This window comes from Liolophura sinensis, chromosome 12 (genome assembly GCF_032854445.1).
Source record: "Liolophura sinensis isolate JHLJ2023 chromosome 12, CUHK_Ljap_v2, whole genome shotgun sequence".
Taxonomy (NCBI): Eukaryota; Metazoa; Mollusca; class Polyplacophora; order Chitonida; family Chitonidae; genus Liolophura; species Liolophura sinensis.
The window spans coordinates 25607266-25625970 of NC_088306.1; the positions used below are offsets into that span (position 1 = coordinate 25607266).

General features: G+C 39.2%; 1 protein-coding gene across 1 annotated transcript; it reads left to right on the forward strand.

Annotated features, from left to right (window-relative positions):
• Window positions 1–3740: 3740 nt before the first annotated feature.
• Window positions 3741–14184, forward strand: LOC135479650 (uncharacterized). The gene is made up of 7 exons (XM_064759546.1): window positions 3741–3908; window positions 8411–8543; window positions 9427–9665; window positions 10288–10444; window positions 10869–11086; window positions 12566–12701; window positions 13470–14184. The coding sequence occupies exons 2-7, from the start codon at window positions 8507–8509 to the stop codon at window positions 13625–13627; spliced, it is 945 nt and encodes a 314-aa protein (XP_064615616.1). The 5' UTR covers window positions 3741–3908; window positions 8411–8506; the 3' UTR covers window positions 13628–14184.
• The last annotated feature ends 4521 nt before the right edge of the window (window positions 14185–18705 follow it).

An 18705-nucleotide genomic window follows, 5' to 3' on the forward strand; every position in this document is an offset into this window, starting at 1 on the left:
TTGGCAGTAAATTTAAAGTGACATTGAAGTGAAAAATAATGTGAGCCTCAAATGAAAGGTACAGAGAACTGTGTCCAGAAAAACTGATTCATTTTTGCTACCAAAAAATTCCACTATTTCATAAGGTAGGTTTTTGAGCGTAAATATATTTGTCAAAATTTGTTCTCTTCATTTTGAGCACCTGAATGTCTATTAAATCTAACTACAATGATCTTGAGGTAGCTCACAATGATTCACAAAAAAATAAATATTTTCAAAATGTTCCGTAGACAAATAGAAATTCTTTTGGAGTGATGTGAAGTCATTTAGATGTGATAAGGCCGATAAGGCCACTGTATCTTATCCCACTTAAACTTATGCTTTTTTATGGCGCAGCAAACATTCTCTAAAAAAGTAAATAAAGGAAAACGAAGCTGGAAACATTTAATACATTAAAAATTATCAGAAAATTTATGAACCTACATACCTGTCGCAGAACAAAGTTTACATGTCAAAACAACCAGTGAAATTTACTAACCGCCTTTACGTAAGTCTAACGCATTTATCCACTCCTGATAACGAATGAATCCATTTATAATAAATGAATCTGAAATCAGGATTGAATTAGGCGGAGTTTTTTTAGGGTAGGTGACCCTTTCGACAACTTTCAAAAGATGGAAATTTTTAAAAATAATTGTGTAGCAATAAAGTTGAAACTGTTTTAAAAAATAATTGTGTAGCAATAAATTTGAAACTGTTCACTTCAGTTCATGTTTCAGACTAATTTGCCAAAGAACTTGGGAAATATTGTGACGAATACATGTACGCACGTCTTGACGCTACTAACATCAAATGTATTCTCCCAGTCCATTTCATATTGACGAGATCAGATTAGTGTAATTTGTATTCTGTATGTGGACAACATGTTTAAGAACATATTTTACGAAAAATAACCTACGACACGCAGCTAATCACATTATCTAAGTTTACGTCGAGTTTAGTCGCCTTCTATCAAGAGCTGATTTAAGATCGGGGTAAAAATATAATGCTTAAGTCGGTTAAAATTATTGTCGGCTAAAACACTCCTTATTGCAGGGATAGTGCTACATTTTAATCGTCCGCATGGTTCCGCATGAAAACGGAGAAGATAGGACAGAAGAGCAAAATGTAAATGTTTCGAAGTTTACATATTAATGGACACTCAAACTCATGCAGTTATTATTGCTGTATGGCATCATTGTCTTCATTGTTAAAGCGTTAAAACATCAAAATGATATTCCTCTTCAGCCTTAATTCAAATGCCACATGTGATCTCACATCAAATATACTGATATCACTGCTTCATCATCAGGTTACATGTCACATGTGATCTCACATCAAATATACTGATATCACTGCTTCATCATCAGGTTACATGTCACATGTGATCACACATCAAATATACTGATATCACTGCTTCATCATCAGGTTACATGTCACATGTGATCACACATCAAATATACTGATATCACTTCTTCATCATCAGGTTACATGTCACATGTGATCTCACACCAAATATACTGATATCACTGCTTCATCATCAGGTTACATGTCACATGTGATCTCACACCAAATATACTGATATAACTGCTTCTTCATCAGGTTACATGTCACATGTGATCTCACACCAAATATACTGATATCACTGCTTCATCATCAGGTTACATGTCACATGTGATCTCACACCAAATATACTGATATCACTGCTTCATCATCAGGTTACATGTCACATGTGATCTCACACCAAATATACTGATATCACTGCTTCATCATCAGGTTACATGTCACATGTGATCACACACCAAATATACTGATATCACTGCTTCTTCATCAAGTTACATGTCACATGTGACCTCACACCAAATATACTGATATCACTGCTTCATCATCAGGTTACATGTCACGTGTGATCACACATCAAATATCATACTGATATCAATGCTTTAACACTAGGTTACATATCACATGTGATCACACATCAAACATCATACTGGTATCACTGCTTTAACATATGGTTACATGTCACATGTGATCACACATCAAATATCATACTGATATCACTGCCTCAACATTAGGTTACATATCACATGTGATCACACATCAAATATCATATTGATATCACTGCTTTAACATTAGGTTACATATCACATGTGATTACACATCAAATGTCATACTGATATCACTGCCTCAACATTAGGTTACATATCACGTGATTACACATCAAATATCATACGGATATCACTGCATTGACATTAGGTTACATATCACATGTGATCACACATCAAATATCATACTGATATCTCTGCATCATCAGGTTACATGTCACATGTGATCACACACCACATATCACGCTGATATCACTGCTTAAGAGCAGACCATAATCCACTTATGTTTAATTTATACTCTGATAAAGTTATCGGTTAGCTCGTTATTCCCATAGAGAGATTATAACAATAATGTTGATATGGTACGTTGAAAAGGCTTCACTCGTTTCACAAACTAATAATACGTTTGTGCATGATACCTAAACCAAAGATGTAACGACGGAACTTAAATTTATTTATTTATTTACCTTGGAGCCTCCGTGGCCGAGGTGGTTAGCGTGCCAAGGCGTCAGCAATGACCCAGAAACCTCTCACCAATGCCGTTGAGTTTAAGTCCAGCTCAGACTGGCTTCTTCTTCAAATCAAATTAATAAACAAACATTTTTAAAAGTTAGACCAAAAAATAATCTAACATGTTACGTTTAACGCATTTCTGGGATACCCTAAGTTTATTCCATATATACCCTCTACACCCAAAAGTCCACACTGCCTCATCGATTTACCCGCCCTTTGTAGGCAGACATGACAGGTATAAGCCTTACGTTTGTTTTGATCCGCGGAGGATATGTCTTAGAGATTCTGGCGGGCGCATTCCGATGTTTGTAATAGAGAATCCCCTCTGGCGGTTTACAGACAGGAGGGAAAAACAAATGGGGCGGATTGGACGGTCGATATGGAAATGAGCTAAGAACAGGCTGGACGGGTTTACCGTGTAATATTGAGGGTCATAAAGTGGGCTATCGAATACCGAGATTTTTTTTTTACACACATACTTTCAACGTTATTTCACAGTTTCCATAACTGATTGTATATCCTGTATTGTGATTGTATCTGGAACAGTCTGGGTTGATGAAATTTATATTTCAGAATGCAGAATTAAGAAGTTTTTGAATTCCTTTATAATGGTGGTTAAAAGCTGAGGTTACAAGCAATATCGCAACAGCACATAAAACATATCAGATTAACTCATGAAGAAAAGGCAGACATTGAATCTCACAACCCTTCCATTTCGTAATAAATGGTTCCTTTCCTTTCTGATTCCTACTTTTATTTCATTCTGGTTTTTACTTGAATAGTTTAAAACTTCATGGATTTCTTGCGACAACTTATACAAACTTTGCGATAGCAAACAAAAAGACGTCATATTTACACTGTATCTACGCAATCGCCGTATATAGTGTCCCTGGAAAAAATAGTAGCCATCTTGAACGAAGGGACATAAATCTTTCCGCGCTAACCGTTCAGAGGACTTTCAAAAATGGCGATCATTATTGAAAGAGTTCTTTCTCACAGCGTGGCTGAAATGGGAGAAGTCAGAGAGCCTTGAATGACATCATCGCTCAACCGTTCCCTACAACGATAGATGGCTCACTTTACCCTGAGGCATACAATGAACAGGTATATGGAAAGGCAGGCTTGAAGGCTGTCAGAATGTCAGAGCTAGGCTGTGATACTTGGAGAGTGACAGACATGTTACAGGACACCACTATTTCTGTTTACGTCTACTTTATACTCGTACATGTGTCTGCATCCTTTTGAACAGGTATATTTAATTAGCCGGTAAAGGTAAGTAACGCACTTTAATACTCATGTGGAGAAATTTGTGTGATGTTAATATTGTTGAATGAAACAATTTCATCGGTTTTCTTAATATAGATTTCATGGATACGAAGAACCAGACTTGGACCAGTTATAACAAAAGACGTAAACAGCATAGATAGTTAAACCAGATCAACGACGACAGTGTGATAGCTGGCAAATGGTCACACGTATCCGGCGAAATACGGCCTCTTGTCAGTTAACCTCTGTCAGGGTTTTATTCTAACTGCTGAAGTTAATGTGTAAATAGTAGCAAATTACACGACCTCTAGCACCATGTCTTCAGCAGAATTAGGTTTAAAAAATGCAGTGCTGTTGATTGCAATACATCAGGGGTCACTGGTCTAAAATATACCTTTATTTTACTTACTATTATATATGTATGTCTAAACATTCGTATATGTCGTGTTCATGCCATTATTCTTTAAAAGCAAAACCATCATGACCTGGAAAATGCTTTGGCAGGTATATTCCCGTCATACGGATAATTTTGTGAAAGGAAATGCTATAGGTTCGTCTTTATATATACTATAAGCAGTATTCTTCTGTTCAAATCGACTTGGCTGCATCTGTGATAATTACACTAGAGTTTTCGCGCTTAGCGACATCACGATACTCATAACATTGTAATTTATCGCGCCCTGCTTGCTGGCTTCCTCTCAGGCAGTACCGTATGTGAGACGGCTCGGCCCGGTTTCCTCCCACCATAATGCTGGCCGCCATCGTATAAGTGAAATAGTCTTTAGTACAGCGTAAAGCACCAATAAAATAAATAAATAAATTGTCCCTTGATATACCGAGAATAATGAGCAACTCTTCAATGTCAAACGTTTTGAGCAGAAATGGAATTCATCAGAATACATGAATTTTATATCACATAAAGATTTTGTGTCCTTACTGTACATCAGTGGTCAGATCAGCTTGACCGCTAGTGCAATTCCTAGCGCGTAAATGCATCAATACAAGGACATTTGAATGAGAGATAATCCACACTAAGGTAAATGAATATGTATGTCAGTATCGCATATTAGTATTAGTATACACAGCTCGTGGATGTACCATGATAAATGCCCGACCAAGGATCACTTGTCTAAAAGTGTATTAAAGTTAAGTCAGGCTTAAAAATTAACGCCACTTTCATCCTGACACAAAGAAGATGGCATTTAGTTTGAAGTAAAGTTAACATCGGGCTAAGTTCTATTTACATTGGAGCAACTCTAAGCTCAACGGTCTAGTATACCAGTAAGACCACCAGAATTCCATCCTTCAGTCGCGCGTTCGATTCCATCTCTTGCTATTTGCGCTTCGGCTTTTACTGACATGATGCTATAGTCTCCTTTATGTAGTCTCTTTATTCGCAAAGGATTTCCCATAGGTAAACCTGAACGTGGTCAAACAGAGGATATATATAATAAAACTACGGATAAATAATTATACTGTGTAGAACTTATCCCTGTCATGACTAAACAGCCACGTGCCCTGGCCTACACTTATTCAACCAAGTCTTAAGCCAGTTTTCAAATGTAGTCTTTATTCTCATCTCGATAAATCTTGTTTACCTGCCATTTATATGCGTTACTCTGAATGCCTTTGAATCTGTTGAAAAGATTTAGCTAAAATATATTCTTGTACTAGATACTAATCTGTTATATTATATGTATGGTATTATTATTTTCATATTTATACTTATGTCCACTGTTCCTGTATATATATATGGTAAAATCAGAAATGCACTTTAGAGATACTTATCTGTGTTGGCAGTCCTAATTTGTTCAACTTACAGTTATTCTCGTTTGATCATTTATATTTTCACCCTCAATATATATACAGGTACGTGTATATATATGTTATTTCGTGTTTGGTGCCATGCTTAACTATAATTTGATAATGAAATGTGTAATTCGGACATGTCATAAGCGACAGAGCATACGAAAATGGATCTAAAAGACCTCTCAGACCTTGCATTTCTTGATGTATTTAGTGATTTTACTCACTTGCACTGAAAAACCTCTGTAGTCAATGAATGGCGTATGTTAATGTACGCATTGCCTCAAGGTAAATCGTAAACCGTCAAGCCCTGTTTGTCATCCCAAAGCCATAGATTCACCTTTACGCTGTTTGTGTATATGGACTTTCGAAGTGTATGTAAATACTTTCTGCTTGTGATCTGAACTGATACGTTGACAAAGGGGTGTGGAAAAAGAATTTGTTGGAACTAAAGAAGCTGTCTGGGAGCCAACCGTTTTGTTTCACCTTGCAGTATTCACGGGGATAGTTGTAGCTCCATGGGGTAGTTTGTATAGGAAATACTGTCCTGAAAGGGGTAACAAACGTAAACTGAAATAAGCATCAGTATAAAGGCTATTAAAAGCTATATCGGGACATACTTTTACTTATTATTTTTTACTTAATATTTTTTTTTGGACTGACTGATTCCCGTATTTTGGCGACATACATAATTATTAATATGGTCAATATTTATTTATTTATTTATTTGATTGGTGTTTTACACCGTATACAAGAATATTTCACTTATACGACGGTGTCCAGCGTTGTGGTGGGAGGAAATTGGGCAGAGCCCGAGGAAAACCCACGACCATCCGTAAGTTGCTGAAAACCTTCCCACGTACGTCCGGGAGGGAGACAGCGTGAGCTTGACTTGATTGGTGAGAGGCTTCTGGGTCATTGCGCCGCGCTGGCGCGCTAATCCCCTCGGCCACGGGGGCCCCCAATATGGTCAATACAGCTCGCCTTAGAATTCAAATGGTTATCTGCATTCGATTTTGAAACGGAGTTTAAGAAATAAATGAAGGTAATTTTAGACACAATCTTTTATGATATTTTCCAGTGAGACGTACTTCATTCTGACGTCTTATTTCTCTGCTAATTCAACGCAATACACTCACTATTATTGTATTAAGCCCCCGAAATTAAATTTATTCGAGAATATGATTTAATAAAACCGAAACACAGAAATCCATTTGTAGTGGTATTCGTTTAATGGAGTTGTGCATTTCAGGTGACACACGGCATATATGTCTGAAGTGCAAGTACTTAAACCCAATAGAGTGTGACTGCATATTTTAATTGTTTTGAACGCTGAACAAATCGCTCGCACCCAAGGGATTCAAGCGTTAACTTTAAGCCTATGACGAGACTGGATTAAGTCGGATATATCACGCGGTATATGGCCTAGGTTATAGTTGAAGAATAAACGACTTGGCGTTTTGCTTATCGGAGAATCTTGACGAACTATTTGGTCGTGACTAGCATATGCCGACTTATAGTCTTATAATCTTTATTGCTTAGACTTTATACAGGTCTAAATATAACTGTCTGCAGACGGGCTAACGGGGGATTCGCATTTATATGCATGCCTGTATGAAAACATAACAGAATGTTAATTCGCGTAAAATGATACTGATATACTGAGGCCTGACTGAACATGGTGGTCGGAAAATCTGCATTATACTCACGAATACTGTATTCATATTATGCGACGGTTGTTATGTTTGTGGGTTGAGGAAATTGTGCACCCCTGAGGAAATAATTGCACCTCCCCACACAGATACTTAAAAAAGAACCACCTAGAGATGGATTCGAACCTGCTACCTTTCTTGCCAAAATCTTTTAAAATGTATATAGACCACGCTTAAGCAATGTATGCATTATCTAAATGGCAATTTCTTGCTGACTCGATGTATGGATTTCGTGATTGTTAAACATTTCTTTAAAGTGAAAAAAAAGGTAAATAAATATTTGAGCTCTGCGGTTCTGGGCAGCATTGAATAAGATGAAACTCAGTGACGTCCCCGACTGTTTCATGGTCTGATTGCTATATACATATATATCGGAGATATATGAGTACGACCTGCTGAAAATGTGACAATACAAATGCTAGTGTGTGTTTAAATGACTGAAAAAATCGGTGACGTCACTCTGCCTCAGCCTATTCAGCATAGACCAAATAGTTGATTGTTGCATTTTATTCAGAGCAAATATATTTTTTAAAAAAGTAAAAATCACATTTCGATGGTTGCCAGTGAGAACTGGCAAGCGCCCGCACACACCACACACACCACACACACACCCAACCCCCTCTTCCCCATTGAGAATTATGACATAACCTCGGTAACCATTCAGTCACTGCATGCACTGATGTTTTCACATAGTCTCACATCACAACATAACTGTGATCACTCACATAACTACAGACGAACCTTTGTATACTTAAAAACGCAATGACGTAAAAAAAATGTTCAGATATTATCTTAAAATCAGGGATGGATCCATCATCTGTCGTCAGAAAAAATATTAAGTAAACAGTTTAATTGAAGATTTCAGGATAAAACGTAATCCCTCACATCATGACCAAAGACAAAGACGTTTAAAACATTTATGTAAATTTGAGACCCTTTTAATGATGTAAGTTTTTTTTTTGATATCATTTTTGTTTTATGTTTCAACAGATTGGAGTAACTGTGTTGAAGTGACTCGTACATTTACTGCATCTGCGTGAAGTTATTTATCTAAAGAGGCGTAAAGCACGAATTATTGATACCAGGATGAAGTTGTACCGGGATTTGTTGGTCCTTATGATGTGTAAGTAATGAACATTTTAATTATATTTTACATTTCAAAGTATCTCCCTTTTTCCTGAATTTAAACTTTGAACCTATACATGAACTTGTTGGTAGAAAGGTCTTTCAGCAACCTGCGGATGGTCGTGGGCTTTGTCCGGTTTCTTTCTACCATAAATATATGTATTTACGTTTCAGGTGAGTGAATCTGTTATCACGTACTTTACATGTGACACATATGGTCTCAAACTTACTGAAGATTTGATTGGTTATTGTTTAATGGCACACTCGAGAATTTATCACTTACGCGATGGTAGTTAGTTTTATGTGTGGAAGAAACCACTGACCTCTGGCAAGTTATTGCCCAAGCTTCCCATTTGTGACGCACAGATTTGCACATCTCATTGGTAAAACAAGCGCTTTTAACGAACATTTTAACGAAGCTATATGACAAGTACGATCGTGCCAAGCTATAGCTCCGAAGCTATAGTATGAGACTGGACAGAAATGTCACAATACTACGATGCAAAGGTATACGAGGTTGCAAAGTAGTGCCACGAGGATGTGAATCATGCAACACAATAAAATAATGACAGGAGGCTGCGCGGCACTGCAACGAGGCTGCGAAACGATAGAACGAGGCCACGAGGGAATGATCTACTTGAGTTCAGTTTCACATATAGCAGTGTTTCGCACACAGTACCATTTACTCATATAATGTAACTACTGTCATAGACAAACTTCTGGGTCTGTCTGTAACCTGTGGATTGTCCTGTGTTTACCCACGGGATCTGTCTGATTTCCTCCCAACAACATTCTGTCCTCCGTCGTATAAGTGAAATATTCTTCAGTACGGCATAAAACACCAATCAAATAAATGAAAAAATAAATATCCTCATGAACAGGTGGCCTTGGAATCGCCTCTGCTCTTTCACCGTCCTCGTTCGTGGAGAGCCTCTCAGCCCGTGGATCCTTCTCTGACGCACACACCCTGGCTAAGCGCCAGGCCGGACCTCTGGGAACCTCGATATTTTTCAAGTACCTCTGGGTGAGCCAGTGTGGGTACGCGCCGGTCTATAACCCTGACGAGATAAGCATCCAAGTATCCAGTACGCTGTCTGTACCTAATAACTTATTGGACAAGGTAAGTTTAAGAATTCACGAATATGTAACTGTTAAATTGGGATGGTAAATGTTCACCGTTCAAGATAATGATATGAAGGTATCCAGCACGTTGTATGATGTGCCCAGTGAAATAATAAACAGGGCAGAGGTAAGAATTCATATACATGTATTATTGTTATTTTGTCATTTGTTGGGTTTATTAGCTGTCTATCAGTTACACCAGTCAAATAATGAAATAAATCGTACGCGGTGACTGTTACAGGTCATAACGTACATGTACATAGGGGTCTATGTAAGAACAGAAAGTGCGATAGCAGGCTCGTAGGAAGATCACATGATTCGACCTACTTCAATACTGTTTTTACAAAAGCAAAAGCCTCAAATATATTGTTTGAAAATACAACTCTGATTTTTTTGTCTAAAACGAGATTCGCATTTTAGCTCTTTGTAACAATAGAGCTGAATGCAGCCAGGTTGTGTACCCAGTGACGAAACAAGCAATTTCGTGAATATTCAAAATCAAACAAATAAACTTAGCAAACAAGAGTGAAAATAGCACAGTCTATTTTGATAAATAAACCACATCAGAAGTCAATTAATAATTGACCAGTCAATCATCTGATCCATCAATCTGTTGACAGGCCGCCCGATTGGTGTACCTGTTGACCCGCTTTATGCCCCGCCCACTTTTCCGGGCGCTCAGTCAGAATATGTCAGTGGGCGTGTTTGTCCACAGACAGGACCTGCCCAGTGCATTCCCAGAATACACGGCAAAAGCGGACACTCCGCAGTGTGCTGGTAAGTGTACCCACAGGGCCGGCGGCCTAATGACGGCATGTCAGTTTGGGATACAAGAACGGGTCAAACGATATAAAACAGCTTCCTCCATGCTTAGAAGACGTTCCGTCTTGTATAGAAAGATCATGTTCCGTCTTGCATAGAAAGATCATGTTCCGTCTTGCATAGAAAGATCATTGTCCGTCTTGCATAGAAAGATCATGTACCGTCTTGCATGGAAAGATCATGTTCCGTCTTGCATAGAAAGATCATGTTCCGTCTTGCATAGAAGTGACAAATTTGTTAAGGCCCATGTTAAGAGATCCAAAATGTCCAAATTATAACCGATCAAGAAACGTACTAATTGACGGACGGACAGACAGACAGCTGTTTCCTGCAGTTGATAAAAAATTAAAATAAAAATACCTAATTATCCTCTCCCCAGGTCGTTGTGATGCCGAGTGTAGCCAGACTTGCATAGAAACCGGCGACAAGTTTGACACCCAGTGGGTCTACGGTGGCCCCCGGGTTTTAGTTGCCTCCCAGAACCTCAACTGTGACCGGGACCTGTTCAACGATCCCCAGTTTGGTCTGCTGAATCTGCTCGTATCTGAGATATGCCAAATCACCGGGAATCTCTTACCGCCAGGAACCTCACAAGCGGTAAGTTATATATGACAGGAATATAAATGAATACTCATCTAACATGAGATATCCTGCCGTAAGTGAGAAGGTCTTCCAGCAACCTGCGGATGGTCGTGGGTTTCCCCCAGGCTCTGCCTCGTTTCCGCCCCGTTTCCGCCCACCACAATGCTGGCCGCCGCTGTATAAGTGAAATGTACACGTGAAAAGTACGACGTAAATCACCAGTCAAATAAATAAATAAATAATTAAATAAATAAACATGAGATATTCAATAATATGACGGAATGCGCACAGTGGGTAGTATGGAAGTGTGAACGAAAATTGCAGCGGTTGAAACCTGGGCGGTCGTTGAATCCTGCACTGTAACGATTGTGGAAGTCTGGTCGAAAATTGAAGTGGATGAAACCTAGGCAGTCGTTGAGTCCTGCATTGTAAAGATTGTGGAAGTCTGGTCGAAAATTGAAGTGGATGTAACCTAGGCAGTCGTTGAATCCTGCACTGTGAGAAGTGTGCAAAATGTTGCCGAAAATTGCAGTGGATGGAACCCAATTAATTGTTGAATCCTGTATTCTGAGGAGTGTGGAATTCTGGTCGAAAGTTGAAGTGGTTGAAACCGGGCCAGCCGTTGAATCCTGCATTTTGATAAGCATTGAAATGTGGCCGAAAATTGCAGTTCTTGATTCATGGGCAGTCGTTGAAACATGCATTCTGAGGAGTATGGAAGTGTGTCCAAACTTGCAGTTGTTAAAACTTGGACAGTAATTGAATCCCGCACTTTGAGGAGAATTGAAATGTGGCCGAAAATTGCAGTTCTTGAAACCTGCGTATAGTGGCTGAAACATGTAATTTAGGGAGTACGGAGTGTGATCGAAATTGAAACCCGGGAAAGGCAAAGAACGTCGGTACTTGGAGAGACGATAATGTGTATACCCATAAAAAAATCTGTTTTATTTTACATTTTTATACGATTAGTCTTTAACGCTGTATCAGTTTATTTGAATAGTGGGAGTGTGTTGTGACCGAGTGTGCCGCATTCCAATTTCATTCTTGGACAGGGAAATATCTATATCAACTGCTTCTAAACCGCTCTCAAGGCATTGATGTCAGTTAACTGGTGGCCCTGGTAGCAAACTAATTTACAGCGCCTGTAAGATCGATGAAATGGTTGAGCCACATGATGAAAAGTTCGTCAGTTGCTTGCCAAAACCCAGTGGTTTGCTTTGGACAGTCCGGTTTCCTCCACTGAGGAACTAGATCGACATGGTATGTGAAAAATACTTGTGTATCACAACATACTTGGGTCACTATACACATTTGGATGTTGTGGATATTGCCCAATTAAATTAATTACCCAGCGATAGCGCGTGCTGGGATATAATCTTCCTTATGATTGTCTAGCTGAGATAACACTGCATACCACATGTCAAACCGTAAAATCTTTGCAGAAATACGTCTTAAGGATCGTTACGTTTTAGAGTGTTTACTTCGCTGTTTCAGTTGTACCAAAGTTACCAGACCGCCCTTGACACCAATATCTGGGTCAGCTCTACAGCCATGCGCAGCGCCTCCGACTATTTCCTGCAGGCGTCGCTCACGTGGTTTGCTTCCACACGATTGACAGATTTAACAACAGGTGAGAGAAAATCCGTTTTTGGTGAGATTGACTGAATTGGTGACCGGGTACATCACTGACTGTCTGGTTGACAGGCTTTAGTTGGCTGGATGGAGAGTTATCTGTTTGTTGACTAGGGAACTTGTTGGCTGGATGGAAGGTTGTCTGTTTGGTGACTGGAGAACTGGTTGGCTGGATGGAAGGTTGTCTGTTTGGTGACTGGAGAACTTGTTGGCTGGATGGAAGGTTGTCTGTTTGGTGACTGGAGAACTGGTTGGCTGGATGGAAGGTTGTCTGTTTGGTGACTGGAGAACTGGTTGGCTGGATGGAAGGTTGTCTGTTTGGTGACTGGAGAACTGGTTGGCTGGCTGGATAGTTGGCTGGCTGACTGGTTGACTGATTTGCTTATTTATTTGTTGACTAAATGATTGTTTTTTTGCAAACTCATTGGTTAGGTATCTGGTTGGTTGACTGATTGCCTATTTTGTTAAGCACGTACTTGCCTGGCTGATTAATTGACTGGCCAGTTTACGTGCTAGTTGGCTGGTTGGCGGAATGGTTGACGATCTAGTTTGCTTTCACGGCTGATTGGATAGTGTATTCATTGGTTGGACGATTTCTATATTTGTTGATGGATATTTATCATTATTAGTTAGCTATTAGTCCTTTCGTAAATAAAAGTGAATGTGGGTAGTTTCATGGCGTAGGCCTGTTTATACCCTCGTTGTTTCTTGAATTAATACTTTCATGTATTTTTTACATATAGTAAAACTGGCATTTTCTGCACAGGTGGGATGAATATCTGTGGAGAACAACCTTGCTCTACAGAAATCGATTCCCGGAAAAGGATTGAAGAGTTAGACCCAGGCTTGTATGACGTCATGAACGAAGTTTACAACAATGGACGTCGTTATATTAGAGGAGGAATAACCGTGTGTCGATGGTAGAGCCTGGTTTGCAAAAAAACTTGTTCGACTAAAAATTATGCATCAAATAGGTCACCACGGCTTTAAGTTGAAAACACTTATGTTGCTTACTGTTTTCGTCTGTCGATTTATCTCGCGGCAAGCACAACGTCGATAGATTATTTCCTAGACCCGAAATTCCTTGGTGACATTTGACAGTTGCAGGTAACAGGTTTTTAAATGGAGCGCACTCTGACATTGGTTTGTGACCATTCTTGGCTGAACAAAATTTCAGAGCAATCTCGGACTAGTTTGGTCTAGACTCTTAAAGATCGTAAACGAAAAGGGTCGTGAAAGAAGTTTGTATCTTGCGTGATACTAAGTTGTTGTTTATATTTTTTAGAGTTCAGACGAACATTAAGCGGTTTACATGACCACGTAGGCTTACTTCCGGTTACTTGACGACATATGCTTTGTAGTGCTGTTTCATACGAGAACCATGAACTGACCACTAAATCTGACACCATGGAACTATGGTGACACCGACATGTATATGTATATTGCTTCAGTGTCATTTGTACTCGGAACTAAAATCTATCAATGGGGGTAATAGTCTACTTATTATAGTTAGTGGTTATTAACTTTATGGTTAAACATATATAAACAGAGATCATTGTCTCGAGAAAATTAATACACCTATGTACGTAGAATATATTTATTTAGTTATAAATACCTGACTGGTTGTTCAAAGTCAAGCGTCCGCTTCGGATGCGGTAGATCAAGGGTCAATCCTGGGTCGAGTCACACCTAAGACCTTAAAAGAGGAAGTTGTAACTTCCTCGCTTGGCATTCAGCGTGAAGGGGATAGTACAACGACTGGTTGACCCGTATCAGTATAATGGCTCAGGCGGTGTGGCTTACTTGCCTTCGGTAAGGCGTCTCAGTGAAGCAGCACTAGATAAAAGAGCGGTGGAAATCCGTCCTGCAGCAAGTAGACACATTACATGCACTCTAAGGATTCATTCGTCGTCATATGATTGCGAAATTGTTAGGTACAACGTTAAACCCCAAACACACACTCACTCAGTGATTGATGTTTAACTGGAGACCCCTTCACTTCTACGACGTTGAACAAATTTGTGGATGGAGGAAACCAGGGTAGCCTGAGCAAGTAACTGGCCTTTACCAAGTGCGCAACAAATTGGTCACAAACCAATGTCAGGGCAGAACTATAGCTGCACCTGCATTCGAGCCTGCGACCTCACTTTCTTCACAGAATGTCACTCTCAATCCTCCGTGTCAGTTACATCGTCTGTATCTAGCGAAATGTCTCGTCTGTGGATGGACTACTTCGGTGGCCTAATGGTTTGAACATGCGCCTCGAAGTGTGACCCGGGTCGGGTCATACCAAAGACCTTAAACGTGGTACTTGTTGCCGTCATAGCTTGGCACTCAGGACTCAGAGGGTAGAGCAAGGAAACAGGACTGGTTTCCATTTCCCCGGTGTCTGTATAATGTGACTGGGTGGGGTGGCATGTGTGGCGTTTTCGGCATGGTACTTCAGTGTCGGAAGCAATGTGGCGGAATGGACTTACCCTGCCACAAGAACCCACAGTCATTATGACTCTTGGTGGTCATGTACGACTGAAAATATTTTAATTTTTCGGGATTCAGCCAATAACCGAAGGAGTCTACACTGAAGGTATTGCATCGGCATACAGATGTGTACCGGCACCAATGTTTAGCCTAAACAATGCTAAATATTTTTCAGTTATCGAAGGTTTCTATATGATTTTGCAGTGGAGTGAATTATTAGACCGTCTTCGTTCCCATCATTATTTATAAAATCACCTTTTAGACAACGGAAGCCAGACAAGTTCTTCCATTTTTGTTCAAGTCTTCGATACTAAAACGCTAACCTACGTGCACACACTGTGTATGTAGCCTTGCTACATGTATCTTAATGCCGCTCGATGTAGCTGGAATTACTACAACAGTCCCAGGATGCAGTAACTGCAAGAACTGGTTAAACTATTTCAAAAGAGATAATAAGAACAGATTGTTGCAAGCTTAGCAAGTGGCATACCTAATTACCTAAATTAGGAAATATTATTATAAATACCTTGAGATATGTTGATTATAAAATGCTAACTCTTATGTTCCAATTTTGTACTGAGGAAGGTGTCAAGGGTTGTTATTTTGGGCTAAATTTCTATGCACAAGGGTGGCCTAATTACTGCTAATGAGGACTTAGCGGTCATGTCGTGTATAAGGATGATTTTTACCTAACGATACCTTGACACAGACTAATTATAAAATGCTAATCAGCACGTTCCATCCCCACGCACAATCCCACTTATAAACGCATCAAAGCACACTGTTTGTGCTTCACCCGAAACAAGGGTATATCTGTTAGTTTTAGGAAGTAAGATGAAACTTTTATTTTATGTCTTTTTTTATCAACAACTTTGTCACTGGAAATCGATTCTTAAGTTTCTATAGTTTATGCACCAAGCCTCAACCAAGAACAGTCTAATTAATGCTAAACATGAGTTTTATAGGTATTTCCGAGCACGAGGATTGCATACTTGTACCTGAAAATACCGTTAGACATACTGATTATCATTGTGTGACTCAAGGCACCAATTTCACTAAAGAAGTCATTAACTGGTCTAAAATGTTTCTCTGAGACGCTTTTGCAGGATGATTAATCGATATTCAATCATGCCAGGTGAATACATCATGGCTTTTTCTCAACCGAGATGTAATACAGTCATATAGCATCCATTCCGTACGCTGTACAAAAATGTGCACGATATTGTTACTGAAATAGTTGGTATCTACAAGGTTCGTTGTGCTCGAGAAATAAAGTCAAAATTACGAGAAACAAAGTTAAATTTTGATAATTAAAATATAAAATAGTATGAAAGTATCGAGGAAAGACAGAAGAAAGTCGAAATTTCGACCCACACGGTTTTCGCCATGACAATCGAACACCAGTAGGCTTCCTTTTAGAGTGTCTAAACTGAATTACTCTGAATAAAAACTGGAGCCAAGAACAGCAATTTCATCGTGGTTAAATAATGGGACAAAGCACTAAACATGCCATTTTCTCCCATTTTAATACTATCATTTCCTCTGTCGTGGATCCCATCCAAGGACTAAACTTAGTTTGCGATCGCCAAAATACAGTTAATGAACTAAGTCACAGAAATTGTGTAACGGAATGCACCCGGATTTACCGATTATAAATTGCGACTTCTTAACATATTCAATTCTTAGCAATGACTGAAAATCAACATTTCAATAAAAATAGATACGGCTGCATGCTGACGTAAATAAATTGATCTAAAGTAAAATATAAGCATGACGTGTAGCTTTGCTGTAAATTATGGCTCAATTAATTATCATGTATCAGTATGGCTTAAATTTAACCTTGTACGCGTACATATGTTAAGCTCATTTCACACAGAAAGAAAATAAGAGATTTCTCATTTTTTCTATTCCACTTAAATTTCGTTAAAGCGACTTGCGATGATATACCCTAATGGGTTGTAGAGATATAGTTGATTTATTCTTTTCGGTCGATTATTTTACATAGGATCCGGTCTTAAGCCAATCAGCGTAAAGGATTCAAAACGTTAAGAATTACAAGTTTTTAATCAGCATAATCTTGTGCGTCATTTGGCATGAATTCATCTGCGGAACCGACATCAAGAACATTTCACTTATATACGATGGTGTGAGGAAAGCTGATAGAGCCCATGGGAAAGGTGGCAGAACCTGTGGGGAAGCTGGCAGGACCCGTGGGAAAGTTGGCAGAGTCCGTGGGAAAACTGGCAAAGCCCGTGTAAAAGCTGACAGCCCATGGAGAAAACCCCATTACAGTTCGCAGATTGCTGTCAGACCTTCCCACGTACGACCGGAGAGGAGCTGACCCCTAAAGTTGAGTAATTTGAGAAACCACTGAACAAACAGAACACACTTAGTATAGAGACATGTATTTAAATTATTTAAATAAAGATGACTAATATTCCCGTGTAGGTTATGTATAGAATGGTCGTGAGATGCCTTTCAAGGCATCATACATATGTTGGCATCACATTTTTTAAAAAAAATATTCGAATGGTAACAATACTAAGGGACAAGTCCTTGGGTGTCGTAGTTTAAGGGCAGAATTTTGAACCTATGGAATTGATTAGTTGAGAGTGTCCCCTCGAGAAACATGTCTTTCACCCTCTCTCTCCACCCAACATGCATGTGGATAACTCCTTTTTTCTTCCTTTTGTGGACGGCTTTATGTAGGCCCGTTACAGTAACATTGTTTGAGGTGCTTTTCATATTTCTTTATGTATGTATAGGTATAGAGTGCATGTATGGTTAGTGCGCGTATTTTTGATTGGATTTGTTTTTTGGTTTATGTAAACAATTTTCCTCTTCTTTCAGGAGGTTATGTTTAACACGAGTTCACCACGTTCGATTTAATTTACCTGTGATCGCCTGTTTATCTGTCAACTCGCGTAGCATTAAATGTTTATAGATATCGTAACCGACTGGTGTTGGAGTGGTTTGTGCTGTAATTTTTGATTTGTCACACAATAGCTTTGTGGTGGTAACCCGTCTTTGTGTGTCTCTTCTCTATGTAGCTTTATGTGGAAGAATTATTCTAGATTTATTTGCTACCTAAAAGAGCTGAAGGATTGAGTTGAAACGCTGGGCATATCTTCATTCCTTTATGTATAATTACCGCATGAAAATTGATGGTTATAGCGTCCGGGAGCGCCCGGGAGACCCCGGGATCAAACTCGGGTCGGTTCATACCAAAGAATTTAAAAGTAGTATTTCCTGCTGCCTCGTTTGACGCCCAGCAGTAGGGAGTTGGAGCAAGGAAACATGATTGTTTGGCCCGAAGTCAGTATAATGTTATTAGGTGGGGTTCCATGTCTGGTGTCTTCGGCATGATACTTCAGTAACGGTTTAGTCGCGCGGACTCGCCCTGCCACAAAAAGACAAAGTATATGTTCACACACCTATTGACTCATGATCGTCATATGACTGAAAAATTGTTGAATACGACATTAAACCCCAAACATACATAGATACATACCTCATTAAAATCC